This window comes from Danio rerio, chromosome 13, assembly GCF_052040795.2.
Source record: "Danio rerio strain M-AB ecotype USA chromosome 13, GRCz13ab, whole genome shotgun sequence".
NCBI lineage: Eukaryota > Metazoa > Chordata > Actinopteri > Cypriniformes > Danionidae > Danio > Danio rerio.
In genome coordinates, this window is record NC_141033.1 from 40,274,680 (window position 1) to 40,294,340 (window position 19,661).

The window sequence follows — 19,661 nt, forward strand, 5'->3', positions numbered from 1 at the left end:
ACTACTTGTGTCCCACCGCAGTTCTCGGCGGAAAAGGCAGTGGCAACTTGACGACAACGGCAACCCATATGGCGTCCAGACACCGTAAGCGATAATACAAGCACTTCTTCAATTATGCGCTGGCTCTTCGATCACAGTCACAATCGCGGTGAGTGTTTAATCAGCATCTCTCGCGGAGTGGGCGTGCACGCTCAATGTTTGAGGCCTTCCTGCGGGTGCACGCGACGCAACTCCAGTCCAGAACCGAGACGAGTTGTGCAGAGACCGCGTTGAATATGGCGCTAACTTTACATGCATCATTTGAGGAACAGCGTTGAAAGTATGCTTTTAAAATAAAACTGAGTTCAACGTGTTTAATGCTGTGCGCGCGCGTGATAGACACGCAGAGTTGTTGCTAAAGGCCCCCTGGTGCTCGCGGAAGCGTTTAGATGTTTGCTTGTTTATTTTGCGAGGTTTTTAAAACATCGGGTGTTACTGTAACAATAAATGCAGCCCTTTGCAAATGATTAAGCCGTTTTAAGGTGTCTAGAAAGGGTCAGATGTTATGCTAGGCGCCCAGGGCCTAATTTGTTAGCTGTTTGAGCACGTGAACTGATCTGGAGTCAAAATAAAAACACCAATAGCCTGAAAAGATTTTAATTAAAGGCATGAGACAAATGTGAGAGGATGTGACGTTATATGAAGCGCTTGTATTCCTTTATGAACTTTTACAGTTAGACACCTGATGCTAATGCCATTTTAGCGGTTGTAATTCTTATGACAGCAGTTGTGAAGCTGATTGTTTGTAAACGTACGTTACCGGGTGCGTAGCGCTAGTGTTTACACTTAAGCAGTTCTCTCAGGATAAAGTAATGTTTTAATTTCAAAGATATTCAACTCTTGGTTAGGCATAGGATTTAAAATTGAGTTCTACACAAACCTTTGATGGTTCTAAACTGTATTTAAATTAAAGTGGTACTGTAAACAATTGTTAAAGTAATCAAACATTCGTGCAGATGAACTTTGGACTTCAAATCTAACATGGGAAGCTGCTGAGATACACATCCTGAAACTCCTAAACTGATGCATGATTTTCAGTGCCTCTAAAGAAATGTACTTTAACGTGTAATTCAATAAAATAGGCAAAATTGTGTTTGTCGTCAGAAAGCGTTAAGGGTAGTTTACCCAAAAATCCACTTGCTCTAAACCTGCAGGAGTTTCTTTCCTCTGAAGAATTTCAAAGATAATAAACTTAAGATCTGATATTGGTCCCACTGACTTCCACTGTATTTGTCCCCCACCATAGAACTTAATGGGGACCATTTAAATTTGTCATAGTACACTTTAAGTGAACTGCACTGATGATTGTACATTTAAGTCATGTCGGATAAACTGTATTTATAAGTTGAAAACATGTCAACACCACCACGGTCATTTTTATGAGTGGGGAACTCAATTTCCTTTAGTTTCTGAGTTGGTGGCATGTCAGAGTGAAACATGGCAGAATCACTGATCTATAATAGAGAATTACATACAAAATATCTATAGCTTATTACATATAGATCAGCAAGCAGAATTCATGGATGCAAATTCAATTTGTGTTTATTAGTGACAAATCACAATTGATGCTAATTGATGCTCTCCATTTTCTAGAGTTAACAAACCCTGCTTTATTTTCTCGTAATTCAATCTAAAGTATGTACAATGCCATCTTGTACTGACAAAAATGACTTGAACACACTTGATGTCATTATAGAGTATATGCAGAAAGACTTAATTTTACAGTAATGTGGGTCAAGTGCTTCCGGTTAACTGTATGCGGTTACAAAATTGGAACAGTTTCTACTGCCTAATTGATATACCATATAAACTGGGTCTCAGATTATACAAGAAGCTCTTCATTAAAATTACATTTTCCGTGCCATGTCTCTTTAAAGTATGAACTTTTCACTCCAGTATTTTTATTGGCGTTTCTTCAATCGTCTGCTGATTCTGACGGGCGCGTGCATGTAAATGGCTTTTCATCTCTGTTTACAACATCTAAATGAACGCTGAAGTCCATTTAACTGATTATGTTTTAATTACATTACTACATAGATGCTGTAAATGGAACCGTATAAAATTGAAAAAAAGTCTCTGGAAGTTTATCAGCATGGGAAGAAACATTAGCTGTGCATTAAGACTTGTCAACTTGTAAGTAGGAATGCCCCAGGAGGACTGAACAAAGCATAAACGTTTGTGTATTTAATGTCATAAGTCTAGCGTATATCACCGAAGTCAAACCACATGAAGATGTCTAATAGTTACAAATGTAACATACCTTTTTTTTCTTTTTTTTTTACCCCTGCAGAGCGAACCACACAGTGCAGGTATTCATGGATATAGTTGGTGGTTCATTCAATCATCTGGTTCCCAGCGACCAGTTGGATGATTCCTTACTGCTCGGACAAAACCTAGAATGTGAAGCAAGTGATGAGTTTGAAGCAAAACCTGAAGATTCACTGAAAAACATGCTCAGTGATAAAGATCCCATGTTTGGATCTGCCAGTACCCAGTTTCACCTTTTAGAAAATGAAGATTTCAAGCTTGGAAGTTCAGCTGGTATAGTGATTGCTTTTGATATCACTTTGTGTTTTATTTCCGAATAAAGATTCTGGTTAACTCAATTGACCATGTTTTGCAGATGCCGATCATGAAATGACAGGAGCAGGTGTTAGGCAGAGTCCATCCGATGGAGAACACAATCAATCTGGCTTCTTGCAAGACAGGAGACAAGCAGGTCAAATGCAGAGGAGGCAAACAGGTGCGTGTAATATGAGGGAAATAAAGGGACACAGGTGGCTGAATTAATTTAGATTGCTTTGAATCTGCTGAAGCTAATTAGTTGTGCAACTTTACATTGACTTTTGTTAAAAGCCCATTTTAAAAACCACAGCAAGTGTTCAAAATCATGTATTTTATATGCATACACATGACATTAAATACAAATAAAGAAACTTAAACATACATATTTTGACCTGTAATTGAAATATATAAAAGTATAAATGATCTCAATACATTTTAGTGTTTAGCATATAAACTTCTTGCTGTCAAATGGGTAAACCCTATTTATATGTAGATTAGTTGTAAAGTATAGACTTTATATTTCCTGACGTTTAAATAGGATCCAAATTCCTCCTATTTTGAGGCCCACCACAACGAAACAGAGTGCGGTTTCCCCGCCCACAGAATTGATTGACAGCCGTCTATTAACATGTTTCCATAGTAATGCGTATAATCACATCAACAAGACAGGACGTGTGCAAAGCAACTGGAATTAAAAGATCTGTTCAGCTCTCTGATCATCAATCATTATCAAATGTGATCAAGAATGAGTTTTACAAGTTTAAAACAAGTTTAAAATAGTGCATGTTTGTAATGAATTACAACAATTTTTGCTGTCTTTACTTTATCACCACAGCTGCAAGTCAGTACTATTATAAAAGAAGACGTTTCAAATCCGGTTTAAATGTTAAATCAGGTTTATTTTGTACATTAATATAACGGATATCCTTACAGCAGTGGATATTAACATGTATCCTGTTACAATTACCTTGCGAAGTTAAACGCGCGCACTGTGTGTGTGTGTACTTCGTAACGACATTGTGTGACTCATCAAAAGGCTTGAATTAACTCCACAACAAATACATCAAGTAATCATTGGAAAAGTTCTTACTGTAGTATTTTTCAGAAACGTTACGTGAGATCTGCTTCCTTCTTGTCTGTCACTGTGCTGTTTATCTGACGCAGATGAGAGAGATTGAGACACCCTGTGGGAATGGTAGACGAGAAGAACTAGCAGTAAAGCCACAGGCCACAAAAACGGCTACATTGTGTTTAAAGCAGAAAAATCCAATATTCCAAAAAGTATAATAAATAATCTGACGGGTGTTTTAAGCTGAAACTTTAGATATTCTGGAGACATTGCAGGCTTATTTTAAATCTTGAAAAAGGAGTAAAATAGGTGCCCTTTAAATGGGATTGTCTTTTAATATATATGAAATGATACCACATTAATATGTGATTTGGTACATATACTGTTGTTACACTGAACTACATTTTTGTGGGTATCATTTTAATGATGGTGAAAATGTATGGGAATCATCATTTTGTGCTAAAAAAAAGGGGACATTCTAATATGTAGAAAAACATGGGAACCTGCATTGCTTATTACACTTACCCCTTTTGCCTATAAACCATATGTAATGTTAAGGAGATGGCACTCATGCTGCGATACAGAGAGATGTTTAAAACTATAAGCAAACACTTAAACTGAGAAAAAAATCTTTATGTAAGTCAGTCAGAGATGATGCTGGAAGCATGATGCTATATAAGGGAGTCTTTTAGATCTTGTATTTATTTGGTGCTGCAAGTGACATTGTGATTTGTGATGTAATAAATATATTACTGGAAATTCATCTTCCTGTTAACATAAATTTTAAATATCTCATGCTTTGGAATTTTAATAAGATCGAGTTAAAAGTTTTCTTGCCGTCTGTGTTTTACCGTAGATTGGCTGTTCATCTGCTCTATTTTGCAGTTACGAATATATTAAAACCATTTTTCTCTTTCAGCAAGCCGTGGTCGAGTCAGAGGCAGGCGCCTAGGTCCTGCACGAAAAGCAGCTGAAAGTTACAACCGAGAGTCAACATGTAGTGAAGAACATGATAGAGATAACAGCCCTGATGAAAAAAGGGAAGCCCTGCTTAGCCGTCGATTTGGAGTCCATGAGGTTGACTCTTCAATGAATCCAGTTGTCGTGTTGCGCAGATTAACTGTTACCGTAGGGGGCTATAAAATTGAACTGCTCCCTGGACCATCACAATCGTTTGGATCATTTAGCACAAGTGCCCTTCAGTCTCTGGGCTTCCAGGACGATGGCATCATCGCTGATGGACTCGGACTCGATTTGGGACAAAATCAAGATGAACAAGTAGTCGATAATTCCACACCAGAGGCTGTCGGGGAAGTGAGCATTGACCAGTCAACTAGCCACGACGTGCCTATGGATTTTGGGCCTTATGTGAACCCTAATGAAGTACAAGACACTAACAGCACCATGGTGCTCAAGCCCAAGGTGGAGAACGCCACGTCAGAAGACGCCAAAAAGAAGAACAACCAAATCAAGACTCAAAAGCTGAGTGCACAAAAACCAGGGAACAAGAATGGCACGGCGGCTCGGCCTGCAGTCAAGAAGCTTCTGAAAAACAAACAGTCTCTCTCTGCTGCTAAAAACAAACCATCTTCTCCGACCAAGCCAGGACTCTTACAGAAAGAATCCAAGCATCCACAAGATAAAAAAATACATACAGGACAACCAGAAGTTCATAAAGGGAAGCCAATTAAGGTGGGATTAAAACGGCCAGGTGCAGCACTCGGTCCTAAAGATGGCTCAAAAATACAGAAGATTCAAGATGGACATTCTGCATCAAAAACTGCGAGCCCATCTGGCCCATTGTCTCCAACCATCACCAAAAAATCATCATCTGAATCTGGCCCTTTGTCTCCAACAAATAGCAGAAAACCATCATCTGATTCTGTCCCATTGTCTCCAACCAATAGCAGAAAACCATCTAATTCTGTTCCGTTATCTTCAACGAATAGCAGAAAACCATCCTCTAATTCTGTCCCGTTGTCTCCATCCAATAGCAGAAAGCCATCATCTAATTTGGTCCCGTTGTCTCCAACCAATAGCAGAAAACTATCCTCTGATTCTGGCCCGTTGTCTCCAACCAATAGCAGAAAACCCTCATCTGATTCTGTCCCGTTGTCTCCAACCAATAGCAGAAGACCATCATCTGAGTCTGGCCCTGGAGTCAAGTCAGTCCAGTCTCCTCACCCTCCAAAAAAGCCACAAAATCCTCCCACTTCGGGCAACAAGACAAACCCACCTGTGGCAAACAGCCAAGGAGACGAGGAGCAGGACAAAGTCAAGGCCAAGAAGATAGAGAAGACCCAGCAAAGACACAAGAGTAGGAACTCCAGGAGTATCTCGATAGAGGAGCCGCAGTTGTTTATTCCTGATAATGCACCTGTGGTGAAGAAGGAAGCTGAGGGCGACGCTCTTGCTGAAAGCGAAACGGTGTGGGACCCCACAAAGAACTGTGTGTTATGCAAGAAACCTCATAACAACCGGTATGTTGACTTTTAAATCCATTCTCATGGTCATAGATTGACACATTTTTCCTGTATTATTTCATGTTGTCATTTCATATTCACTTGAATGGATAGTTCACCCAGAAATGTAAATTTACTCCCCAATTATGAATCATTGATGAAATCAATTTATTTATTTTATTTTCTTCCACCCCTACCATTTACCTACTTGGTGCTTCTAAACTTTTATGACTTGATCACAAAGATATTTTGACGAACATTAATAAACAGAAAAAACTGACATCTGAAATGTGAAACAAACTACTATGGAAATCAATAGCTATTGCATATAGTAAAAATTAAAAAAGCAGTTAAACTTTTCCAAATGAATGCAATGCAAATCACTAATCAAAAATTTAACAGTTTTACTATTTTTATCGGACTCAAAATCTTGTCCACAAACATTGAATTCTTTTAAACTGGAGCATCCCATTATTATTGGCATTTTTATTAAAGTGAATAAACTACAGAGAACATTTTATAATACAGTTTTCTGCTGGATCACAGGACATGTTGGACTAATTGGAAATGAACAAGCTGCTAAAACCCTAACTGGAAAGATAAAGGTGTGCAAAATCCCACCGTCAGAGTTTAAGCCAATAATAGAAGGCTAAATTCCTAACAAACAGCAAGCAGAATAAGATCAGTGCACAAAAAAATTAACTTTTTTTTTAAATCCAGCCTGAAATAGGATAAAAATGTATTTTTATCAACTCAAGACATGATCAGATTGCTTACAGCAGATGACATATTGGACACACAAGACTCGCATACAAACATTTACTCAAAGGAGAAGAACCCCCAAAATGTCAATACTGCAACAGAAATCAAACTGTTAAACACGTTCTTGTGGAATGTCCTATTTTTAATGTTATCATAAAACCATTTTATCTGGAGAGAATTGAAATTAAATATATTAAATGTGAATCCTTTTAAAATTGTAAAAAAAAATTATTAAAAGTAAACTTTTAATAAAAAAAAAGTAGTAAAATTTTTAAAGATTTTTATCTTATACATTATTATTATTATTATTATTATTATTATTATGTATTTTATCTTGTGTATTATTTATTACTGTTGATGACTTTTAATTGTTACAATATTTTTTAAATAATAGTAAAGTATTATTTATGAAATGTGGTAAACTTAATGTTTTTTTTTGTTTGCCATGACATAACCAGAGAAGCTAATATGGCAATAAACTGAAAATTTTCTAATCAGAAGTTCTGATATTAATACATTAAAATGTTTTAAATATTTTCATGGAACAGTATTTTTACCTAATATTCTAATGATTTTTAATATAAAAGAAATAATAATAATTTTGACACTTAGTGTACTTTTGGCTAGTGCCCAAAATGTACCCTTGCAACAGAAGATTGATATCAGAAAATAAAATAATTATCAAGGCCAGACTTTCAACATCAGTGTATGCTTATTTAAAATCATACAATTTATCATAAACTTTAGAAATGTATGTGTTTGCTCAAACCTTTGAATTTCTGTTGTCTGTGTGTTTGAACAGGTTCATGGTGGGCTGCGGCCGCTGTGACGACTGGTTTCACGGGGACTGTGTGGGTCTGGATCTGGCTAAAGTTCAACAGATGGAAAAGGAGGACCAGGAGTATGTATGTCTGAAGTGCTGTGCACAAGAGGATGAAAAAACACAGGCCTCAGAGCTGTCAGATGATAAGTCAGCCGCTAAACAAAAACAGAGACCCCAGCAGTCGCTCACCGCAGGTGGAATACGACCCTTCAGAAAAGTAAGCAAACATTTGATTGGGTTTAGCAAAGCAACATTGTCACAATCAAAGTCAATACAAATATATACATTTCTCATCATGGAAATCAAGAGTTGCAGAAATACTTACAAAGGTTTGATTCTTTTGAGTTTGTGTCTGAAATTGTTGAGAGACTGAACTAGCTGTAGCTGAAGAGTTTGTTCTAATGAAGACTCTTGAAATAAACCTTCAACAACATAATAATTGGACCTCAAAGATGAAAATGTAATATATTTTGACAACTCGTTTATTTGGGCGAGGGTTAGGGGAAACAAAGGATCTGGTTTGTTCTATCAATCTCTAGTGAGTGCAGATTTACAGTCATATTTTGTTCTGCCCTTTCTGATTTAGCTTTTGGTTTTTGTGGTAGCCACCAGCTTTCTTTAAAGGGTTTGTATATACCTGCCTTTTTATATATTTTACACGTGGGTAAAAAAAGGGGTTAGATAGCTTTCACTCAGGGTGTGCTCACACTAGGCTATTGGAACTGCGCTCAGAGATGTTTGGCCTCCATTTTCCACTTGACAAGTGTGAGTGCTCCGAATTGGGACCTAGGCGCGGTTCAGTTGGCCAGTCCTGGCCCAGTTGGAAGAGGTGTGGTAGACTGAGGTTTGGTTTGGCTCTGGCGCGGTACGCTTGTAGTGTGAGTGCAAAGTGTGCCTGAGCGGGAAACTGATAACACTTTTAAGGGACTGTTTCATATAGATTTATTAATCAGCTTTACTTTTCAATCAACGTGAACTTCCATGGTTTAATAAAGATACAAACCCCTCGCTGCACATCAGCTGCCACCTTCAGCAAACCTCCTAATACATGCACAACGACTTTCATGAACATTTATGAGCATCAAAAGTGGTGGATCTGTTCAGCAAGAGATTTGACTGCGTCACTGCAAATCAAACGACTTAAAATAATACAAAACAATATAACTAAAGCAATCTTCATTGTACTGAGCCCTAAACAGTGCATAATCGATAAGTGTGCTTAGGCTCGGAAGGTAAAATATGCTGTTAAAATGCAAGGGGAGGGGGGACAGTTGCACCTGGGCACGGTTCTAAACAACTGTGCCTAGTGTGAGTACACCCTCAGTGTAGGTGGATGGTTCCTCACATGTGTGTTCATATGGGGTTACACACTGGCTAACAAATTTGCAGTTACCACTGATTAGGCCACTTGATTTTGTTTGGCTAAGATTGTAGTGTTCACTACAAAAACTTTTATTTCAGTTTTATTTCATCTTCTTATTTTTTTAAATGCAGGACGCTGGAGAAAGGCGACCGTCAGAAGATTCAGCACAAAAAGGTATGAATGTTTATTAATTTTACATACTATTTACGCTTAAAGGGGTTGTTCACCCCAAAATTAAAATTTACTCACACTCAAGTGGTTCTAAATGTTTATGAATTTTTTCTGTTGATCACAAAACATTATTTGAAGAATGCTGGGAAAAAACAGCTTTTGACATCTACACAATATAATTTTCTTCAGAAGATCTTCCTTTTTTAACAACGGAAGAAAGGAGTTGTGTAAATTTAAAAAAAATGACTAAATGTTTCTTTAATGTTTTTAAATTATTAGTGTGCTATAGTTCTTTTAACTCTTAAAGATGAGTTATTGCTACAGTATTTGACTTTATAAACTTTTTTTTAGGACCAAATGTAAAGCATGAGACGAAGAAAGTTAAAATATCCCCTGTGAGCTCAAAGAAACCGTCCACTGGACACATCAGGCGGAGCGTTCGGGACTCACTGGAGGAGATTCTTCTGAAACGGTGTGTGATTTTTGGTAGATTGCTAGGAAAGTCATGTGTACGGTTTGTTAATAATAAGTATGGTTCAGTTGTTCATATTTCTCTTCACTGCCTCATAGATCGAAGGAGTCTGACTTGAAGATTTCATCGGACAGGCCTGCTGAGGTAGCCAGAAGGACGGAGAAAGAGCTTTTTGCTCTCTTTCAGGGTGTTGACAGCAAATACAAAAACAAATACAGAAGTCTGACTTTCAACCTGAAAGATGCGAAAAATAATGTAAGTAATGTAATCATTTTCTACTTTGTCCTTCTCATTTTTTTCTTTAACTTGTTCATTGTAGGCATTTGTAAGTGTGCAGTCACACTGATCTGGAAAAAAAAAGTTGCTTTAAGATCTAAGTTTTCTAATTGAAATATGCTAGAGCAGGGGTGTACAAATCTGGTACTGGAGGGCCAGTGTTCAGCATAGTTTAGCTCTAAACCCAATCAGACATACCTGAGCCAGGTAATCAAGCTCTTACATAGCTCACTTGAAATGTTTTGGCAGGTGTTTTGAGGCAAGTTGGAGCTAAACTCTTAAGGACACTGGCCCTCCATTTTAAGGTTTACAAAAAAGTAAATAAAATAAGTAAATTATTCTAAATGCTAGTTGGGTGCTGTTCCATCAAGTTGCTAGAGTAGTTGGTAGTATCCTTCCAAGAAACCTAGCAACCAACAGTAAACAAGGCAAACATAATGGAGGCAGCTGATTATTAGGGTCAGACTATTATTGATTATTGTAAAAAAGCTGCGGATTTATGCAGAATGATTTTGAGTGCATCGTAATGTTAAATACAAAATTATACATTTTTAACTTTTAATGTTTACAATGCAAATTCTATTAGATCCATAATTTTTTTAAAAATAAAGCAACTCTCTCAAATAATATGTCTACTAAAAAAGATAAATTATTACTTTACAACAGGGGTCTCAAACTTATATTGGCAGGGGGCCATATCATTGACTGATAATTTATAGGAGGACTTTCAGCATTCTAGCACATGAAAAAAATGGAAACATGATGATTAACGATTCACTCAGACATTCTTGCACAGAGTATCAAAGCTGCTCCTTTTTCTTTCTTGTTGTAAATATTGAAGGGTGAGTTTAAATTGCTATGAAAATATTACAATTTAATAATAGGCATAATGATAATCATGTCCCAATCAATTGTTGCTTAACCAAAGGTTTAACAGATGCAAAATGCAGATGCAGTGCAAGACAGCAGAATGCAGTTTAGGTTACTTTACTGGCAATTGTTCTTCTCAATATCTTTCTTTTTTGTAAAACTACAACAAAGAGGGAAAATGTATGTATATATTCACATTTACTTTAACAAGTTCGATTCAGCCAGCAGTAAAACTTTAAAGCACATTTTTTTAAATACGAATCTTAATATGCATATGAGGAAAATCTATTAAATGAGACCATTTGAATTTAATATTAGCAAAATGATCATATTAACACCACCAGCATAACCTTTAAGCCACAAAGAGTTGTTTGTACAACAAAATAAGGTGGTATAAAACTTATTATAGTCAAACGACCCTTGAATATTTACAAAAATAGAGCTTTAGTAAAAATAGAGGACTTACAGGCATACATTTCAGCTTTTAAAACAGCCCCAGAAGTAATCTGCATCTGCGTTACTCTAGACCGCATACTGTGAGAAACCGAAAGTAACCCGAATATAGTACAGACTTTAAATGCTCATTAGCTGAGGGGTCAAAGCCACAAGTGTATATGTGGCTGCACACAACAATGATAGTAATTCACAAATATACATTTTGTTGGTCCGAATCTCGTTATATTTTTGACGTCAGTGGCGGGAAGGAGGGCGGTGCAAATGGCCTGTGATTTTTATTTATATATATATATATATATATATATATATATATATATATATATATATATATATATATATATATATATATATATATATATATATATATATATATCCTATATTTGACATCTTAAGAATAATATCACTGTGCTACCTGTTTTCTCAAAAAGCATTTGCAGGAGAAGCACACATTTGTAGCCAAGTCTAATGCTATGTTAATGATAATAAATGTTCTTTCTCAGGTGTTATTCAAGCGTGTACTCAAGGGGGAAGTGTCCCCTGCAGATCTGGTGCGCATGACGGCAGAAGAGCTGGCCTCTAAGGAACTGGCTGCTTGGAGAAAAAGAGAAAATCGACATGTTAGTAAAACTTTAGAATCTCACCATTTCGTTTTTTTGTCGACACTGACATTGAGTGAAGTAAAATATCAAAAAGGGAAAAGTTTATATTTAGTTAGTTAAATCAATACACAAAAAACAGAATGACATTGAAATGTTAAACCTGTTGATGTTTTTGTTGGCAGACAATTGAAATGATTGAAAAAGAACAACGAGAGGTAGAAAGACGCCCTATTACTAAAATCACTCATAAAGGGGAAATTGAAATAGAGAATCAGGAGCCCGCCAAGGCACCAGAGGCCATAGAGGTTGAGGTGAGATTTATGAGCAATCTAATCTCCATTCTCTGCAATTTAGTTATATTGTCCATCAAGGGAATAAGAAAATTGCTTTTTCTTTCTGTCTTTAGCCAGAGCCAGTGCTGAAAGTTGTGGAAGTGCCTGAAGAGAAACCCCCTGAGATTAAAGTTGAGAGCCCCAAGAAATCTATAGATACCACCAACTTGCACAAGTCTCATCTATTTGACCTCAACTGCAAAATCTGCACAGGTAATACCGTTTTTTTGAGGTAAAATAAAGTTCAGCTTCTGAAAACTAACTTGCATTCTTACAGGGATAGTAAATTGTGTTATTTTTGTGATCTGTTAATTTACTAACCCAGAAGCCATCGAAAAATATGTAGTAGAACATTTTAAAGAATTTCTGTTATTGAAGCACCTAATAATATTATATGTAGATGTTATGAAACGAAGAGAATGAACTAGTTTTAATTTATGCTTTATAAGATCTGTTTTATCAGGAGCCATGTGCTTTTGTTCACTTCATGTGCTTCATTTTTTTTAGGTAGTAACACTGAAATTTTAAGTTGCATACATCATATATGAATAGCCTGAGGGTGTGAAAACTCATATTTTTAGATATATTAGCCATATGAATAAAAATAGCTGTGTTTCCATCCACTTATTTTGGATATGCGCATAAAAACGGTTGATGGAAACGCCAAGATGCACATAAAAACATGCACATAACTGAGTAGAATAAACTTTTTATTCGGTAAGAAAAAAATATGCATAAACTATGATGGAAACACTTTTACCGAACAAATTTTAGTATCCACCTTTAAAAAAAAAGTAGTTTTTTTGTTAAAAGAGATCATGTGGTGATAAAAAATGTGTGTGAATGGACAAACCAAATTGCTGACTGCATTGTAAAACATCTAAAATGTTGTTTTGGTCATTTTAAAATGCCTTAACCATTTGAGGATTAGTGTTATTATATAATGAATGACCTCCAGAACTGTCAAGAGTGTCTGCTCCGCAGGTTGTTGACTATAGACACCCTGAAAGAACGTGGTGGCGTTTGATGGCATGAGACTTCAAATGCCACCACATGTTTATTCAGGCCCTGTTTACACTAATTCTTTTTAGTTTTAAAACGCATAAGTTTTGCTACGGTTATGCCTTCCGTCCACACTACCATAGAGTTTTCGAGCGCCGAAAACGGAGCTTTTTGAAAACGCTGGAGAGGCCATTTTCTTTTTAAAACACTGCTGCTCTGTGTCAGTGTGAATGGGGGGAAAACGGAGAGATCTGAAAATGGAGACATGGCTTCAGACATTCGGCTGTCTTATTGAGACTTATTCCTCAATATTAAGTAGTCTACACACAGTTCAGTCCTGCATCCTTTCCTTGAAAGTTCAGACTTTGCAAGTTTGATATGGAAAACAAACTCCAGAGGACACATCGGGTAAATCTTTAAAGGGAACAGTGTACTTTATAACCTCATTCACATCACCCTGGATACATTTTCACAATCTTAACAATAAAATGAAAACATGATATGAGGAATTGCCTATTTACATTTGGATATTAGCAACTTTAGATCTAACAGTAGATCCTTGATGAACAGTCCGGCGTGCACAGCTCTCATTGCTACAGTGCATGCCAGAGTGTGTGTGTCTGTGAGTTGATGCAGCTTTTACCACAGCAAATTCCGTTTTTACCTTTGATTTGGCGGCAGATAAGTGAGGATTTTATTCTTTTTGACTCGTTCTCTTTGATGGCAACGCTGCGTCTTTTATGCGATATTCCAGTTTTGTGCATAAATTTTATGTGAATCTTTGGATGGAAACACAACTAATGTTAACAGTTTTTTTTTTAACCTTTGCCTTTTGGTTTTAAAGTGGTTACATTTTGTTCTAACAAACCGATTAATGCAAAGTCATTTTAAAACTTTAAGTTATATAGACTTTTTCTGGATGTTTCTGTAAAGGTCGCATGGCTCCACCTACAGAGGAAGCCAGTACAAAGGTGGTGAAAGTGGCTACAACAGTAGTGAGGAGGCAGTCTAGTGCGACAGAGGAATCTCAGCCATCTACAACCACACCCACATCAGCACTGATGGATGATCTGACTTTAAGAGCCATGGAGGAAGGTCTCCTCAATTTTCTGCCTGAGTCTAGGTAAGATATCCAATTAAACTAATGATTTGTGCTAACCCATGGTGTATATGGTTAGAATTATATTGTGAATTCATTGCTTTCTGATTTCCTCAGTAGGGCAGATAGTCTGTGTAGCAAAGAAGATACAGCTACTTTCCTCAGCTCCTTGGAAAGTCTGTGGGGTGGTTATGTTGATATGCCGGCTGTGGCGAGGTTTTTAACAAAATCATATCTTGTCTCTGGAACGCTGGACCACCTAACACAGGTATGCCATGGCAACATTTTCCATGAATTGCATCCTAAATGTGTTAGTCAGACGTTTGAATGGATTCATTTGAATGATTTGTGTTTGCAGGATTTGCCGGACAACATCCAAGTAGGTGGTCGAATCTCCCCTCAAATAGTCTGGGACTACGTTGAGAAAATTCGTGCTTCTGGGACAAAGGTGCAAACGATTGGTCCTGTGATTGTCACATTTTTCATGGCCATTTGCATTTCATTTTTGTGACTTAATTTTTCTTTTCTTTCGTAGGAAATTTGTGTAATTCGTTTCAGCCCAGACACAGAGGAAGATGAGATTTCATACACATTGCTGTATGCCTACTTTAGCAGCCGTAGGAGATACGGTGTTGTTGCCAACAACCGCAAACAAGTTAAAGACATGTATCTCATTCCTCTCGGGTCCACAGAAAAAATTCCCCATCAGATTGTTCCGTTTGATGGTCCAGGTAAGAATTTAATGCAAGTTATCTTTTAGAATTTGTACGCAGGGATGGGCAGTATTTATGATACACGTTTTTTGAATACGCATTTAAAATGTAAAGGAGGCCAGCTAGCAAAGTGCTATGCAGGTAAACCTCACTCCCCTGATCTCTAAAGGTGCTCTAGCAACAGATGTTAGAGGCCATGGCCTTTAGCCTCCTTGTTAGAGCAACCAACTCCCATGCAAAGAATCGCCGGTTCGATCCCAGCTCAGATCGGGCTGGGTGTAATAGCACTGGTTGGTTACACAAATACAAAATAGTATTTTGTTATTTGATTTGATAGGGGTTGATAAAAATGGTTGTATATTTTGTATCAAAATACTTTAGTGTCTTGTATTTTTGTATTTTTTAAAAACTGTAAAATACTTGGTAAGAAGTCTACATAATGACGTAAAAATGCAGCTTCAGATTGATGCTTTCTCAGTTATTTGCCTAAGCTCTAGATCAGAACAGAAAATTGACAGAGAAGGTGGTCAATGATTGGAATATGGATGGAAATTATGCAACGCATAAAGAAAATAAAAGACTAATGGCATGGGTATATTTAGGAGCAAGTCCACATTCGCTGAAAATAGTATACGGCACAATGCTAAGACCAGTAATAGCTAATGACAGCATAGTGTACAAGGCATTGGCATCTTTGCTTAAGAAATAAAATGGGATAAATCATAAGTCCAAAAACCTATAAAGCTCCTAACCATCATCAGTCTCAATGCTGAGGAAGTTTAGAAATAAAACACACCTAAAGATGACCGTAGTTTTAGATGGATTGCTAATGTAGATGCCAAAAAAAAAAAGACAAACAACATTAAAGTAAGTCCTTTAGTGGCAATTCCTACAATACTTCATTGGCTGTTTAAAAATCCTAGTTGATATTCAGGTGCCCTGTATTGTTAATGAAGAGGAAAAGATGTCTGTCTAAAGATGTCAAAGTGGCACAATACTGCATATTAGACACAAATATTTAATACTCAAATCAATCAATCAATCTATCAATCTATCTATCTATCTATCTATCTATCTATCTATCTATCTATCTATCTATCTATCTATCTATCTATCTATCTATCTATCTATCTATCTATCTATCTATCTATCTATCTATCTATCTATCTATCTATCTATCTATCTATCTATCTATCATTTGCAAAAACAGCTAAATCCATTTTTTAGAAATATCATGTTTTACATTTAAGTATTAAATATTTCAATTACAAAAACAATCTAAACTTTTTTTTTTTTAATTATGTGAGCAAAATATATTTAATAACCTCTTCATATATGATCATTTTGAAATATAGGACTAAGAGATGGTAGTACTTTGTTCCAACTCATTATCTGCATTCCATGGTTTTTACAGTGATTTAAAAATCTTCAAGGCAGGCATTTCTGTATACAATTTGTACAATATTTATACTATAATCAAAGAGAAACTAAGGTTTATGAATACCTACTTATGTAAAGGAGAAGAGGTGAATGAATTGGCAGAGAAGCTGATTTAGGCCCAATCCCAATTCTACGCCTTAGCCCTTCCTCTTACCTTTGCAGTATAGTTACAATCTTATTGCCGCATTGTCATTATGATAACATGATATATGCCTTCAGGGATTTCCCGAAGATAAATAACAAAAAATAACACAACTGGAATAACTACAGCAGACACCATCATCAATCTCATATGAAGCGTATGATGACATGTTCCCCTTCACACTCTTTTTGAAGGGCCAAGTGGTAGGGGTTCAAAAATAGAATTGGGATTGGGCCTTAAACTTGCTCGGAGAAGAGCTGTTGCTGTCAATCATTGTTTTCCTCACTAAGTCAGTTTATTGGTAAAGGGATTGATCCATTAGCTTCATTGAGTGAAGGTTTGTAAATAAATGTCATGCTCCCTTGTAAAACTATTTTGTATTATTTTCAAAATACAGTATTATTTGATACATTTGTGGCTGCTGTATTTTGTATTTTGATACATGTCAAAATGAGGTATTTTACTTTAAAATATATTTTAATGTATTTTTGCCCATCCCTGTTTGCAGGTATTCAGCAACACTTAATTTTGCTAGGTCCCTTTTGACATTCTGTTGATAAGTAACTGCAAGATTGTTCAGAAATGCTGATTCATTTCATGTTATCCAGTCAGTTTGTCTGTTCAGAATCAAGGGAGAATCATAATCACTTGTTTAAACAAAACACTAAAATGGTGCTTTTTCAGTTTATCTATAATCCGCAGCTCTACAAATGACTGTAACATGTAACTGCAAGTATATATGCAGACTTATAAGTTACTTTAACAAAGTCTAAAGAGAACCATCAAACTAAAGTGTCAGCATAAAATCTTTGATATTAATTGCGATGCTTTACATTTTAGGACTGGAGACCAATCGACCAAATCTACTACTTGGTTTGATCATCCGCCAGAGACCAAAAAGAGACTTTGGGGTAATCCTGCCAAGCGATGTCAGTGAAGCTCCAAGTTTCTTGGCAGAGAGCAAACCTCAGGTCGACTACCCACAGAAGACTCCTGTGGCCCTAGACACAGAGCAAAGCTTTATCAGCGATCTGGGGAACGCCAGGAAAAAAGACACCACAGACTTAATTAAGTCGGTTGTTGAAGAACCAATATTGGATACAGAGACAGATGAGAATGTTTCTTTGCGCTTTCTTCCCGGTGTATTGAAGTTGCCTGAAAAAGCAGCATCCTGTTCGAATGACAATATGAAGAGTGACTCCACAAAAACAGAGGCCAAGACTCCGTCTGTTGACAGTGGAAACAATGCAACAGTCAGTCCTAAACCTATAGCCAGCGCTCCACGACTCGACCGCTTCGTCATCAAGAAAAAAGAACCCAAAGCCGTTAAAACAGAGCAGGCGCCGGTTAGTGTGAGTCTGGAGATTAGCTCAGAAAAGAAAGAGACTGCAGTTGTACTTTCTCTGAGTGACAAACCTGCAGATGTTTCAACCGAAAGTTTCCTCTCCTCTCTCACAAACACTAAACCCAAAGAAGAGTCTGAGTCCTGTAGCACAGCTTCACCAACTAGTCAAGAAACCAGTCAAACCACTTCATCAGGTACATCGAAAGATTCTGTCGATGAAGGCTCTAGTTCTGCACCCAAAAACGAAACCATATCAAGTCCTACAGCAACTACTAAGGTATCTCCTGCTGGAATTTTGAAGAGAGCTTCTTCAGCACCTGAACCCACCGAATCAAAACTGCCAGAAAGCAGTTCAGAAAAGCCTGAGCAGAAAGTTACACCGCAACCATCAACGCAAGAGTGCAAAGCCATAGAGGACATCCAAGCCATTACCACAATCTCATCCATCGGGAAGAACGAAGGTCTCAAGCAGTCCAGGAGCTCTTCTTTTAACCCTAAAGTTTACAACCCACCGGTTTTTCACTCGTATCTCTCCGGTCCACCTGATCCCCAATTTTACCCTCCTCCAGCCAATCCTGCTCATTTCTTACCCCTTCAAGCTCACCTTCCTCCACCTTTTCAGTTTCCTCCAGGTCCGCCTCCTCTGCAGATGTTCCCTCAAAGCGATCCCCACATGCTTGCTCCACCATGGCCTCAAACCGTCCCTCCACAAACGCTCCCGCCGCCTCCTATGGCCTACGAGTCCAGCTTGCCGACCGCTTTGCCCCTCAGCAAAGACGAGAAGGTTTCAGAGAAGTCCTACAGTGACTTTGTCGACAAGTTGTCCAGGCGCTCCGAGGAGACCCATAGAAAGGACAGCAGAGACAGAGAGCACTATGACAAGCATCATCACAAAAGCAGGCACTACGAGCGGGATCGGGAAAAGCACCGGGAGAGAAGTCACAGTCATAAAGAGCGCCACTCGAAAGATGAAAGGTACGAGAAACATCGAGAACGACGGCACAGCAGCCATCATCGGGACAGAGACAAACACAGATCACGCGATTCAGATCACGAGAAACACAGGAAAGACTCTAGAGACAGGCGTTCGTGATCTTGGGGGATCAAAGCGCTCTTCCTACCTTAAATCTGTAACAGTAGAAGAAAACTATTTATAAAGTTTCAAAATGATTTTTATATGAAAAGCAGCTAGTAGGAGATTTTTAGTTGGTTTTGTTTTGTTTTGGAAATCTAAAGAATGTTTGTTTTTAAATGTACATTTTTCTGTACTTGGCTTCTCAATTACCCGCTAACATCTTCACAAGCAGCTGGTTGTAATCAAGAAAATGAAACTACTGTCGTACGCAGCGTGCCATGAGACGAAGCATCCCGTGGTCGATAAGAACAGCTTCTTTTGCTTCATTTTCAGTTTTAATTTTTCTAAATTTGGCTTCTTAAGTATTTTCTATGTTTCAGGTGACAAATATTTTCTTTGTACATTTTGGCTTGTCACCCAGAACAGAAATGTGCACCTTCAGCACATTGTGTTTATGTACAGTTCATAATAAAATGTTTTTATTGTTAGTAAGGCGACTGAAATGAAAGTCTTTGTTTCTTAAAAAGGCTCATTTTTTATTGTCATGCACTGTAATTAAAAATAACACCTGGGATCAAAGAGAAAA

The 19,661-nt window shown here is 37.3% G+C and overlaps 1 protein-coding gene across 7 annotated transcripts; it reads left to right on the forward strand.

Annotated features, from left to right (window-relative positions):
- Positions 1-26: 26 nt before the first annotated feature.
- Positions 27-19,661, forward strand: phf3 (PHD finger protein 3). 7 transcript variants are annotated; one of them, XM_087279615.1, is made up of 17 exons: positions 184-1,988; positions 2,077-2,172; positions 2,330-2,580; positions 2,663-2,782; positions 4,593-6,153; positions 7,700-7,937; positions 9,215-9,257; positions 9,606-9,726; positions 9,825-9,981; positions 11,829-11,945; positions 12,110-12,238; positions 12,334-12,472; positions 14,195-14,384; positions 14,478-14,628; positions 14,719-14,808; positions 14,896-15,091; positions 17,496-19,661. In XM_087279615.1, the coding sequence occupies exons 1-17, from the start codon at positions 1,918-1,920 to the stop codon at positions 19,091-19,093; spliced, it is 5,268 nt and encodes a 1,755-aa protein (XP_087135741.1). In that variant the 5' UTR covers positions 184-1,917; the 3' UTR covers positions 19,094-19,661. The 7 variants fall into 7 exon arrangements, with proteins under 7 accessions (XP_087135744.1, XP_087135747.1, XP_087135742.1 ...); XM_087279618.1 differs by lacking the exon at positions 2,077-2,172 and having other exon boundaries at positions 27-319; XM_087279621.1 differs by lacking the exon at positions 2,077-2,172 and having other exon boundaries at positions 27-319; positions 14,481-14,628.